Source organism: Sinocyclocheilus anshuiensis, unplaced genomic scaffold (genome assembly GCF_001515605.1).
Source record: "Sinocyclocheilus anshuiensis isolate Anshui unplaced genomic scaffold, SAMN03320099.WGS_v1.1 scaffold1500, whole genome shotgun sequence".
NCBI lineage: Eukaryota > Metazoa > Chordata > Actinopteri > Cypriniformes > Cyprinidae > Sinocyclocheilus > Sinocyclocheilus anshuiensis.
In genome coordinates this window covers 141475-153614 of record NW_015537960.1, presented here as the reverse complement: position 1 = coordinate 153614, position 12140 = coordinate 141475, and the positions used below count along the sequence as shown (strand labels likewise).

Genomic DNA, 12140 nt, shown 5'->3' with positions numbered 1-12140 from the left:
GACAGACAGATAGATAGATAGATAGATAGATAGATAGATAGATAGATAGATAGATAGATAGATAGATAGATTTCACACAGAGTCCCTATTGTTTTTTGATTTTTAGCATTAGCACATGTTTGGTCCCTGAGTCTCTGTGGCTTTAACGATGGCAGACATTAATGTCTGAGCAGGTCTGGTATTAGCCGGCCCCGTGCTCTCGGGTTTCATTATCGCAGGGGCTCGTTGGCCTCTGCCCTGCCCCTGCTGAGAGGGTTAAATGTAGGAGGGAGAATCGGCCCACAGTCTCTGTGGGGTTGAGATGGGGAACAGCTGCCTGGGGGGACCGGGGCCCCTTCCTCACCTCCCTCTCTCTCCCTCTCTCTCTCGGCCTTGACATTCCTGAGTGTGAGAGTAATTCCTGATGATTATCTCATTGTCCTACTCAATTTGGGATCAGACACACTGCTTCCAGGTCAAACACGGTGTGACCGTGTAACCTCCAGTATCAGCTGTACCGAGGGAGAGATTACGCTCATCTAAGACCACATAAAAACACAAGCGGGCACAAAATCCTCACAAAGCACAACCTTGTGAGCTGGTCACACATAGGTACGCACACATGAGTAACCTGGGTGACAAGAAACACTAGTGTTTTTGTGCAAAGTAGAGGACAGGGTGCAGGAGAAAGGGGTCGGAGAAGTGTTGTCAGGGTTTGAGATTAACTGGAGTTGGCAGCTGCCCCCAACTCCATTGCCTTGCCTCAGATGGAGGAGATATTGGGTTACAGAGGCATGCATCCCACACCGGATGGGGTTCAGCACTTAACGATGGAGCCAAAGATGTGAGAGAACCAACTGGAACTCACCTGTATACACAAATCGCCCCGGTGCACCTTTGCAGAACTGCTTGGACTTGTAGGACAAGGTGACCTCTACGACGCCTGGGATGTGTCTCGGAGGGGTCTGCACTCGGATGGCATGGGGCGTAATGAGCTACGAGAGACAATGGGTAAAGTTGGTTAGGACCATGCAAACTGCACCAATTGCTGCATTGTTTTGAACAACTGGCATCCAATGAAAACATTTAACCAATGAGCGCCAGTGTTTCTCTAATTGTCAAGTAGCCTGTCAGGCAGAAACTATACCCTTTAAAACACTTCAAAACTCTTCAAAAAATGTTTCTTGTTGTTTGAGGAGTTTTACTTACACAGCTCAGAAATACGGCATTACCAGACAGTGGGCAAACTAGGTTAGGATCCTGCCAATTGTTGCACAAATTCGAATGCCTGAATCGTACATTAACCTGTCAAGGAGAAGCTATTCAAAACCGAACTGCAAACTTTCTTCATTTTTATTTTCCTCGCTTTAGAGTTAATGTCAGCAAACAGAACTTGGATTACACTGAGCCAAGGAAAGGCCAAGGGGCAGGAGTCCTGCTAAAATCACCTCCATATGTCTTTCCTTCACTGTTTTCCTTGCTTTCCCTGGCTTGTTTTTCCCCCTCTGAGATATTTCACCCCTAATTGTTCAATTGTTTTGAAAGACCTCACGGTTCTGCAAGGAACGCCGCGGAGGCCTCTGTGGACTTATTGTGGGGCTGTTTAGCATGTAGTTTGTTTATCTAACTCCTTATCTGCTCTTGTGATTAGACTAGGAAAGGAAAAATAATAAAATAAAATTGAATAAACAAATGCTGATTGGCTCGTTGAGGCTTCAACCGGCAAATATATGCCAGACAGTTTTATCAACTCATAAAGGAACATACTAACCTGAAGTCTTTATTAGCTCTGAACTAATTACGACGCAGCTTCGGCATCCCTTTAGTTCACTCTTATTTATATGTTTATGTGGCGTGAAATGAACAAAAAGTAAATGTAAAGAGACAATAAAACGGACGCCAGCGTAATTGCATTAAACCGGTAGAAGCAGGGCTTCATAAACTGTGCATAATCACAGTTTTCACATAATCACTTTTTATAGAATCTAATGAAGTTCATTAGAAGGCTGTTACAGAAACAAATGGCTGGGTAAATATCTCATTCACAATAAAATGGATTTATGCCAAAGTGTTACCTCACTCCATACTAGCATGGTGCCAAACACGACCTGTAGTCCATCGAAGAAGTTATCGCCAATGATGATGACCGTGGCTCCTCCAGTGGTCCAACCTTCACTGGGGCTAATGGCCTTTATGCATGGGGTAGCTGCTTATAACAGGACAAAAAGCACAACTCTCAGGATCCCGCTTTTGTACAGACACACGCTAGCCACATGCAGTTCATTCTCACGCTGAGGATAATCAATCCCTAAAGTAAACAGAGCATGAATGATTTGGGCCACGTAAAGACAAAAGGCCTGCTTTGTGCATCAAACCTTCTGTGTAGAAATCAGCCATTAAACTGTTCGCTAACACAATGAGAGGGAAAAGAAAACATCGACTGATGTGCCTAGTGCCCATTTAGCAGATAAACCGCCATACGGATACGTTAGACCAAATGCGGCCATTACTGATGATTAAGCACTGTGCACGCTAGGACCGTAGATTTATCTGTCTGGTTTTCACAGATCTGAGATCAGTCAATCACAAGGTTGTGGGGCAAAGCACGGGCAGAGAGCGCATAAAAGCGGGGTTTCGATTTTTCATGCATCCTCTAATTGGGTCGAGCCTTTTCATCCGCAAACTTCGCCTTTGGTTTACAAACTTCCAACCCTTTCTCAATCTCCCTGGGTCTCTTATCTTTTGGTAATGAATACTTATATTACTGATTTTAGAGAAGATGAGATGGGATTTGTAGGTTTACGATTTAAATCGGCAAGCTATCATGCTAATGCTGACGTATATGTGTTCTTAAATGAGAAAATGAGGTTGTGGCCTTGACCCCTCCTTTGTCATGAAGTTAGCCAATGGCTTATTAGCGTACATTATTGTACTGCCCCCCTCCACCCCTGCGGAGTCGAGAGGTGCTATCACAGTTGTAAGCGGTCGGAGGCCCAGGGCGACTCGACCCCCCGTTAACATCTTAGCGCTGCGCGCTTTGATCAGCTTTTCCACTTCACTCTGTTGACTCTGTTCCGCCACCCCCTCCAAAGCACCTTTTGAATACGAACTCCAGTGCAAAGAGAGCGCGGATACAACAACACGCCTCTAATACTGTCCAACAATTCAACCGCAACAGTAGCCCTTCACCTTGAGCTGTTTTCATTTTATTTTACAGCTTTCCCTGCCCACTCCCTTCATTTGGTTTCCAGGGAAAAAACAAAGGCATTGTGCTTTTAGATTTTAAAGTCTCAGGGAGGTTATTAATAATGCACAGAAGATGGCTGGCCTCTTTGGAAGCCCTCTCGGCTTAGAATCTTTCCCCTCCATTAAAAGTGTCTGACATCATTTTCATCAGCCCACATACTCTGACATCATTTTATCACCAACAATATTCAATACGCCACTTATGCCAATACTAATGCTGGTCTCACAGTTGTTTTTTTTTATAATTATAATCCTATGTATTATATATTACAAATATTTACAATTTATATAAATAAAACTATATTTAAAATGAAATATGTTATTTATTTATATTATTTATATAATAGTTTTATAAATAAAATACATATTATAAATTATTATTAATTTAATTTGATATTAATATTTTTTAAATCATTTGTTGATTAATATATTTAAGGAATAATTTAAAATGGGATGCTATATTATTGAGAAATATTAAAATCATATCATAAATCATAAAATATGACTATATAAAAATTCTTAAATTAAACATTTTAAAAAGGAGACCTCAAGGTCTCAATGATAATCTAGTCACTATATTTTCTTTGGGGTCCAAAACTAGGAGACTTGTTTGCTTGTTTAATACTTCACAAGGTGAATAATAGAAGTCGTATCGCTGGTCTGGGACATACTACATATTACATATTAAATACTTAAGGTTAGGGGTTGTTCATGTACTTCTTAAGCTCCACTAATAACACAATAAATTATATATTTATGACCGTTACATGAGGTAAACCTGCAGGGTTAAGCCCTTATGTGTGCAGGTCTTTCTCTTTCTTGCATCTCTGCTGTTCTGGCGGCTCTAGTTAATCAACATTAGGTATTGTTGTGTAGAACAGCCCAGACAAGGCAGCTCTCTTTGTTTGCCTTAATGTTGGACTAGTGGAGGTTATATTTACTCATTCCTCTCAGCTCCCAGAGCACCAGAAGCCCTTAGCTCGCTCACACACACACTGGGAGCTTGCCCTTAACTAGAGCTGTTGACTTCATGCTAATAAGTTCATACAAATTTTCATTTCTGAGGCTTGGGAATGACATTTGCTTTTCTTAATTGCAGGCAGAGCGTTTGAAAGAGGATCAAGTCTCTAAAGACAGACAAGACTCCTCATAGGGACTGACCTTCATCAGCGCAACCAATTATAGCAAATCATTCACCAAAAATTACAGTAAACAAATTTACTTTGTGTAGGTGAGCAGAAGGAAGGGAGTGTGTGCACGTGAGCATGTCTGCGCGTGCATGTGAGGTGAGAACGAGCCCACGAGAGGGACAGTCTGGCAGCTGTGGTCTGAGATCACCACGCATTGCCTCGGAATTCGCAACGCTCCCCCCCGACATCCTAGAGAAAGGGCTGCCAGACCTCTCGCCCCTCCACCATGGAGCATTTGCATACATTCTGCGTGAATATAGAGAGGGAACATGTGTTGAATGGGAAGCATAAAGGAGTAAATTACACAGCCTGTGTTCATCAGCTAATGATATAAGTGCGAAATGCACTCAAGCGGATGATGGAAACTGGAGAAAGCAGACATGGTCTATGGCGGCCCGGAGAGGCCAAGTTCAACACTCCACTAGGAAGTGACGGCAGGAACATGTTTTAACAAGGGAGAACAATTTAGCAGGGGATGTAGTTTGGTCTGTTAGCATACTAACATTACATGGACTATCCCACAATACATTTAATATTTTTTTTATTAAAACATATATATATATATATATATATATATATATATATATATATTGCTGCAACAGATACTACATTTTTACACACATATTCCAATATGCTGATTGGATGCCACTCACATGCAAAATGATGAGATCATGTGATTAAAAATATGGCATACTATTGTTTGAAGTGTTTACTGTTCACCATTTCACTATTTGTAAAAAATTATTATCCAGTATATGTGTGCATGTTATTGGGACTATAAATCAATGAAAGGTGGTAAAGTTCATAATAGCATAATGACGAATGCTAAATAAATAAAAAAAATAGTATTGAAAGAAGGAATCTGCATGCATGCATGTATGTATAAATGCATTGAATAATTTTTTGGTAGTTCTTTACGCTCAGAGAAATCGCTGGCTTTGTTTCGACAGGCTTCCTCTGGCTGAAGTGGACGATCAACAAGCAAGACTGTGTGTGTGTGTGTGTGTTTTCCCGTGTGTATTGTTTACAGAACACCACGGCGTCTTGGTGTGAAGCTTTAATCAGACTTGAGTCGTCTTCCATGGCAACATGGCGGCCGGCGTGTTTGTCACCTTCTTCGCTGCACTCCCCAATATTGAGGCACTCTAACAGGTCCCATCCTGCCTGCTGCAACCTTCCTTTGTTCCAGCGCGTAAAATGTCTTGTAATTGTGCAGGGGATGTCCAGATGGCAGGCTGATCCCGGCGCTGATGGGATTAGAGCTCTTACCTCACGTCGGCCCATCTGTCCTCTCTAACTGACTACGACCTCACAGACGCCGACCGCTCGTCTTTATTGCATAAACCTAACAACATTACCGCCACTTGGTATGCAAATCAACCCGGAGCTGTAGGCCCAGACCGGAGGGGGTGCGTGCACCGCAAGAGAGACTTTCTTTTGCTTGCACTAAATGTCTTCCTCCTCTTTTCTGTCTTGTGCATCGCTATATTCGCAGAACCAACGCTAGGCGGTTTCCAAATCTGGGAATATGTGCTTTTGGACAAGGGAGGGGGTTGTCGATTGTGTATATTGTGTCTGGCTATGCGCAGATGGGGCTGTTTTGGATGCGAGCGCATGCGCGCACGTTCGCGCCTGTGTGAATTCGTACATATGTTTCTGCATGGCGTAACTAAATGGCGCTAATGCAAAAGAAACCCTCCTATAGTGTGCGCTCGCCTCTTTCTCCTCCCCCAGGTTTCTTTCTCCAGCTGTAATAATGAAAGGGGCTCATGTGCTCGGAGAGCAGGGCAACGGTGAGGGTCCGCTGGGCCATGCGAGAGGGGATTACTTTAAGTTGAAGATCAGAAGGCAGAGTAAATTCACTGTCCGGGAAAATTCGCCTGAATTAGATGATTAGATAAAAGTGTGAGAGGAAAGGAGAAACGGTAGGACCTCCCTGTGGCCGCTTTCGAGCTCTCTCGGCTTGCATTTATCACTTTCAAGAATGTGTTTCTAATCTAAACCACCCTGTATCTGCGGCACAGGCCCGGACTTGACCGTAAATATGGATGAATTTTTATTTTACGACTATATATCCTGTACATGTGTGCTAGAAGCTCTTCTAGACCAGAATGGAAAGAGATGACAGGTTGAACCTTTCTCATATTTCCTTCTCAGCCGAATGATAAGTCTTAAATGGTCTCCCGAGTTTAAAGAAGTGATTAAACGCCAAGTTCGGCAACTGTCAGATGCTAGGAAACTCTTTCTTTCTGTTTAACGGCCCCCTGGTTGCCCTTAAAGGGCCAGATATTAGACAGGTAGCTGTAATATTCACTACAGCGCAAATTTGCCATCAGGGGCGGGTGAAACAGCAGGTAACTAAGTGGTGAGAGCGTACGTCTGCGAGGCCGGTGGGTGTTTAAGGAGAAGGTGAGCTTTTAAAACAGTCGGAAATTTAGTTGTCAGGAATATCGCCACCACTTGTTACAGTGCTGTCAGAATTCACCGCGAGAGGGAACGGATTCATTTAAATTTGACCGTGAATATCGTATGCAAGGCCTAACGATATAAAGTTTTGATGAAAACGATAAAAATCACAAATCTAAAACATACTTTCTCCGTGCACAATAAAACCACTGAAATCCGAACTATACGATGGTTGTAAACACAGTAATGGAAGCTTAGAAAAAGATTTACAATAAAAACGGCTCTGCAAACCGGGCTTTGATGAAGGATAGCCTTGGCAGTGTTTGGGTTGGGCCGTGTTTTTTCTTTCTTTCTCCCCCTCGGTCTCACGGGACTCAGGCAGACGAGGGGAGAGGCCTCAACCTTCTTAATTGCTCTCCTAATTAAAGGCGGTTGCTAAGGAAAACACACCTACTATCAAGCGACTACAGCGGAGAGACAAACAATACGTCAGCATACCAAACACTCGAGTGCTCAGGGCACAATTACGCTACTTCTGTACTGCGTTTCACCGACGTTAATGCGAGAAGCCGGGAAATAGAAAACAAATATTTTTTGCTTGGTTTTTTGTCTCACACGAGCAGGGATTTGATGCGATTTCTCTTGCATCATTAAATATTACTGGCGCTTTGGTTGATATGGTAATTACGGACTGATTAAGACAAAGAAAATACTAATGTTATGCTTTTAAATGAGCAGAGATTATGTTATTAGATTGTGTTTTAATGCTTAGCCCAGAGATCTGAGTACTGAAGTAGAGTGATCAAAACCAGCTCAGTCTAACAAAGCAGCAAAATCTGAATTTTACCATCCAGTGACTTGCTTTATACCTTTAAGAAACGAAAAACTCCTTGTATAAAGGTACAGTGTTAATTAAAACCAAGCCCGGATGAAATCTGAATTTGAATATTCATGGTAAAATGCAGACATGAAGGTATATTCAAATGAACCCATGAGACCAAAATCACACCACACTTGATTTAAGATATAATCTTCAGAATTATAAAAAAAAAACTTCAAAACTATTGAAGAGACTTGAAAAACGTGGCCCAAAATCATTCATAAAAAATAGCTAAAACTCTAAAAAATGAGTACAGCAACATCAATAATAATATTAACGATAAAAATAGTGAATTAGTCAGGTAGCAACATAAAATCTAAACTAAAGAGTTCTAAAAGTACTATTCAGTGAACAGAGAAAGCATGAATATTCTCTAAAAGATGAACAAGCCATGTTTCCTCTAAAGCTTCACTACTATGTTTTGTGGAAGGAGGATGTGTATGACTAAAAAAATGTGTGCTAAAAATGCGAAAAAGGGAAAAGGGAAAGGCAGGAAAATAGAAGGAGAAAGTGAGAAAAGCTCAGCAAATAATAGTGTTATGGGAAATGTGCCTACCATTCTCCAGATAAGGAGTGGCCGTACCTTCTGAGGGGTCAAGGCGGCGGGCTCTTCTGCCGTGTTTTGAGTTGTTGTGGACGAACATGTTGTCCGACACGGCCAACACGTGACCGTCCACATTAACCGTTGTCGATACAACGACCTGTGAAGAAAATGTAAGGATTGTTTGAAGGCATGTTCCATCTCTGGGCAATGTGTGAAGAAGAAGTTCATAGAGAAGTACTGCTTCACATTATTCCTATGAAGAATTCTGACTTGGTATGAATTGGTATTTAAAAATTAACCATCACGATCTAAATAATATTGAATATATTAAATATTATAAACTGAAAAATTTAATTTTAAACAAACTCAAAACGGTTCTAAATTTAAAAAAAAATGCAGAAGATGTAAACTATTTTTGAATTCGGTATGATAGAGTTTGCAGAAATCCATTATTTCACATTAAAATCATGTTGCACATGTTTTTCTTGCCAAAAAATATGAACTTGATGCAAAAAGACTCAACTAAATGAAACATTTGGCGTCCAAAAATATCAGGCCTGTTTTTTTTTTGTTTTTGTTTTTTTTTACTTGAGGCCTTTCTGAGTACTTAAAGGCCAGAGAAACAACAAGGACACTTCTGAGGGGTTCTGCCGGGTCTTTATCAGAAACCGAGGCTCTTTTTTCAGCTCCCTCTTTGTTGTGGGTCTTATTTGCGAGAAAACAAACACAAAAAGCCTTTTTGGCCTGTGGTGTCAACTCAACATGAGAGGAGGTCTCAGTACAGTTAGCGGATGAACCCAGCACCCCTCTGATCAGTAGGGTCCTTTGGACACGGACACACACGCGCCACACACACCGCGTTCGTGGCTTTGTTTGTTTGACTTCTCTCCTCCGTACCAGTGAGGCTTTATTTTGAATGCTGACAACCGTGCGACCACTCCACACCTTCGAAACAATAACCGCAAACACATTTGCCTCGCTAAGCGCTGGAGCTTGAACCCGTGCCCATTGTTTATTTTCCAAGCCAAGCAGGAGGGAGCGAAACAAGGGAAAAGTTGCTCGCTTTTGCAGTCTTACTAGGTTTGGTGGAACTGCTCCCTGCGGGCTTCACATTATTAAAACAATAAGTTATATCACTATAATCCGAAAAAAGAGTGTTTTCACACCTTAAGCAACGAAAGATGACTTGCGCGGTTCAATACGCTTAGTGTAAGCTGGCACGCCGTCTGACTGCTAATGACCCAGCCTGAATTCGAACAGGCTACTGTTAGCTACGGCTGAAATCTGCTTAGAAACGTCCAAATAAAGACGTTCACTTCAAATAATCAGATTAATGCGTACACATTTGACATGCTTGCAAATGGGTTTTGTACTTTTCCAAAAATGGAGTACACTAATTCTGGGTGTCAAACATGAAATTATATTCGCTTAATGAAGGTGAAAAATGTTTAACATCATCTAATTCTGGTCCTCGGACGCAATAGGTCATTGTATTTCTTTCTCCAAACGAACCACCATGCAGGAATCGACTCTATATAAAGTGCATTTAATTTCTCATTTGAAGAATATAATTAACCTTTGTAAGAAGGAGAGCTTCTTTTTTCCTATTTAAAGGAGACACTTGGGCGGTTACATGAGTGTGCGTGTTAGATAAAGGACGAGAGGCTTGTCTGAGAAGAACTAGCCAAGCCCTTGTCAATCAAAGAGAGGCCTCCATTCTGAAGCACTGTGGCTTTTTTTCCACAAAAGGCTACAATTAGTGTTTAATCTGCCACTTAAGGTGAACAGAAATATGTGGAGAGTCTCTCATCTGCTCCATCATCCATTAGCAGCCACTCAATCGCAGCCTCCGGCCCACAGATCGCTACCTCACCCCATTACATTGATCTATAGATTTATTGATTAGCTTTTTTATCTTATTAGTCACAGCTTGAGTAAGGGCCGTGATGGAGAAGGGTGGCAGATCCTCAAAAGAAAGAGAATTTGAGAAGAGCCCCTCTGGTAGCAGATGAGGGGGTTTTCTTTGTTTTTTGTTGATCTGTTTATTAAAGAGGGCTGCCCATACAGTTGCATTGAGAGAATGATGGTCATTTAGCATCTGAATGAGGAGAGGGGTTCGAGGGGTGGGCTGCGGTGTTGTGGGGGGTCCGAGGTGGAAGTGGAGCAGTTACAATCTGGAATATTCCCTCTGTCACGATCACAGTCAAGAGTCACAATAAGGATGGGACTTGAGGCCTATTCACAACAAATAAGATGCAATTAATGTTCACAAACTATTTTTGCAATACCAAATCTCTTGGATAAAATTTGGATATTGAAATTAATTATTTAGCATTGAACCAATTTAAAAACTGACCAAAAATCTGAATAGAAAATGCAAATAGTAAATAACATTTTAAAAGGTAATGATTCTAAATAAAATTGAATTGTAAAATAATTAAAATATATGTATATTTTCCAAAAAATTAATTTGGAATAAAAAAAAATAAAAACAAACCTGAACCAAAAATGGATAGATACTGTTTGTACTGTTTGGATACTGAAATGAATTATTTAGCATCAAAATAATTTAAAAATTGACCAAAAATCTGGAAAATAAATAATGTAATAATAAATAAAATAATAATGATAAATAAAATATATATTATAAATAAAATCATAAATTATTAGATAAATAGTATTAATCAATAAACAAAATATAAATTATTATTTTTAAACATAATTAAAAAAAAAATACTTGGAGTGTGAAGAAAAACTAACTAAAAAAAAATATTATAAATAAAATCATAAATTATTAGATAAATAGTATTAATCAATAAACAAAATATAAATTATTATTTTTAAACATAATTAAAAAAAAAATACTTGGAGTGTGAAGAAAAACTAACTGAATAATAAAAAAAAAATAAAAAAACAGATGGTGGTTACATATTTCTAATTAGGTTCAGAAGCCTTTTTTTGCACTAAATATAATTGCGGATGTCCGTCCTGTCAAAAAGACCTCTAGATGTATACTTCTCACAGGAAGAATAGAGGAAAAGACAGGACGACAGGAAAAAAGAGAAGGAAAATGGAATGGCAAATGAGGGAAGACAGAGACCCCAAAAGCACGACCTTGCCATGAGATCATGGAGTAAGGAACATGAGTGAAATTTATTCTGGAGGTGGCATTTAGCTTAGCAGAGCAGAGTTTAAGGGTTAGCGCTGGAGGAGAGGTGTCTTGTTAATGGACTCTGCTCACAGACTGACAGGCATCACGGCTTTGGGTCATTTATCTCACAGGCTGCTTTTGGTTGGAAAAGTGATGCTGTCATAAGCTCTCCCCGCAGGGTTCTTTAAATTATTTTGAGTAAAAACACCACAATGTGGAGTGTAGAAGGAAATGTTTTGGTTGTGAGGGGTGATGTTTCCCTGAAGGAAGTTTTTAGGAGATAAGAACACACACACACACACACACACACACACACACACACACACACCTCCAGCAGGTGCTGAGGCAGAGGAAGTGTAAATAGGTTGAAAACCCAGACATGCTGTTACAGCGAGAGAAAGAGAGGTCCAGTGGCTTTATTGTGTGGAGGCACATCCGCGGTGACGGATGTTTCTTTTACTCGGCGTGCAGACAGAAAGGACACTTCCTCTCACACCGGCTCTGACCTTCTGCTCTGGAAGCATGGATCAATATCAGTGAAGACACTTGACGTCCCAAAGCATGAAAAATGAAAGTTGTGCAAACGGCTGCACCACTGTTGCCTGCTCGATAATACATCTATATAACCGCAAGTATATAAACACACATCCTCACAGCACTGGGTTAAGCGGAGCTGTCATACACACACACACACACACACACACACACACACACACACACACACACACACACACACATAATACA

The 12140-nt window shown here is 40.7% G+C and overlaps 1 protein-coding gene across 3 annotated transcripts in view; it reads right to left on the bottom strand.

Annotated features, from left to right (window-relative positions):
* Positions 1 to 8399, bottom strand: part of LOC107666681 (transcription factor COE3-like) — a 30009-nt gene extending 21610 nt beyond the window's left edge. For 2 of the 3 annotated variants that reach the window (XM_016458100.1, XM_016458115.1), the window contains exons 1-3: positions 8285 to 8399; positions 2055 to 2188; positions 848 to 974 (exon numbers count right to left, since the gene is read on the bottom strand). In XM_016458100.1, coding sequence (XP_016313586.1) covers positions 848 to 974; positions 2055 to 2188; positions 8285 to 8345 — 322 coding nt within the window. In that variant the 5' untranslated portion in view covers positions 8346 to 8399. The remainder of the gene's footprint in view (positions 1 to 847; positions 975 to 2054; positions 2189 to 8284) is intronic. The other variant, XM_016458108.1, reaches the window with a different exon arrangement.
* Positions 8400 to 12140: the final 3741 nt, after the last annotated feature.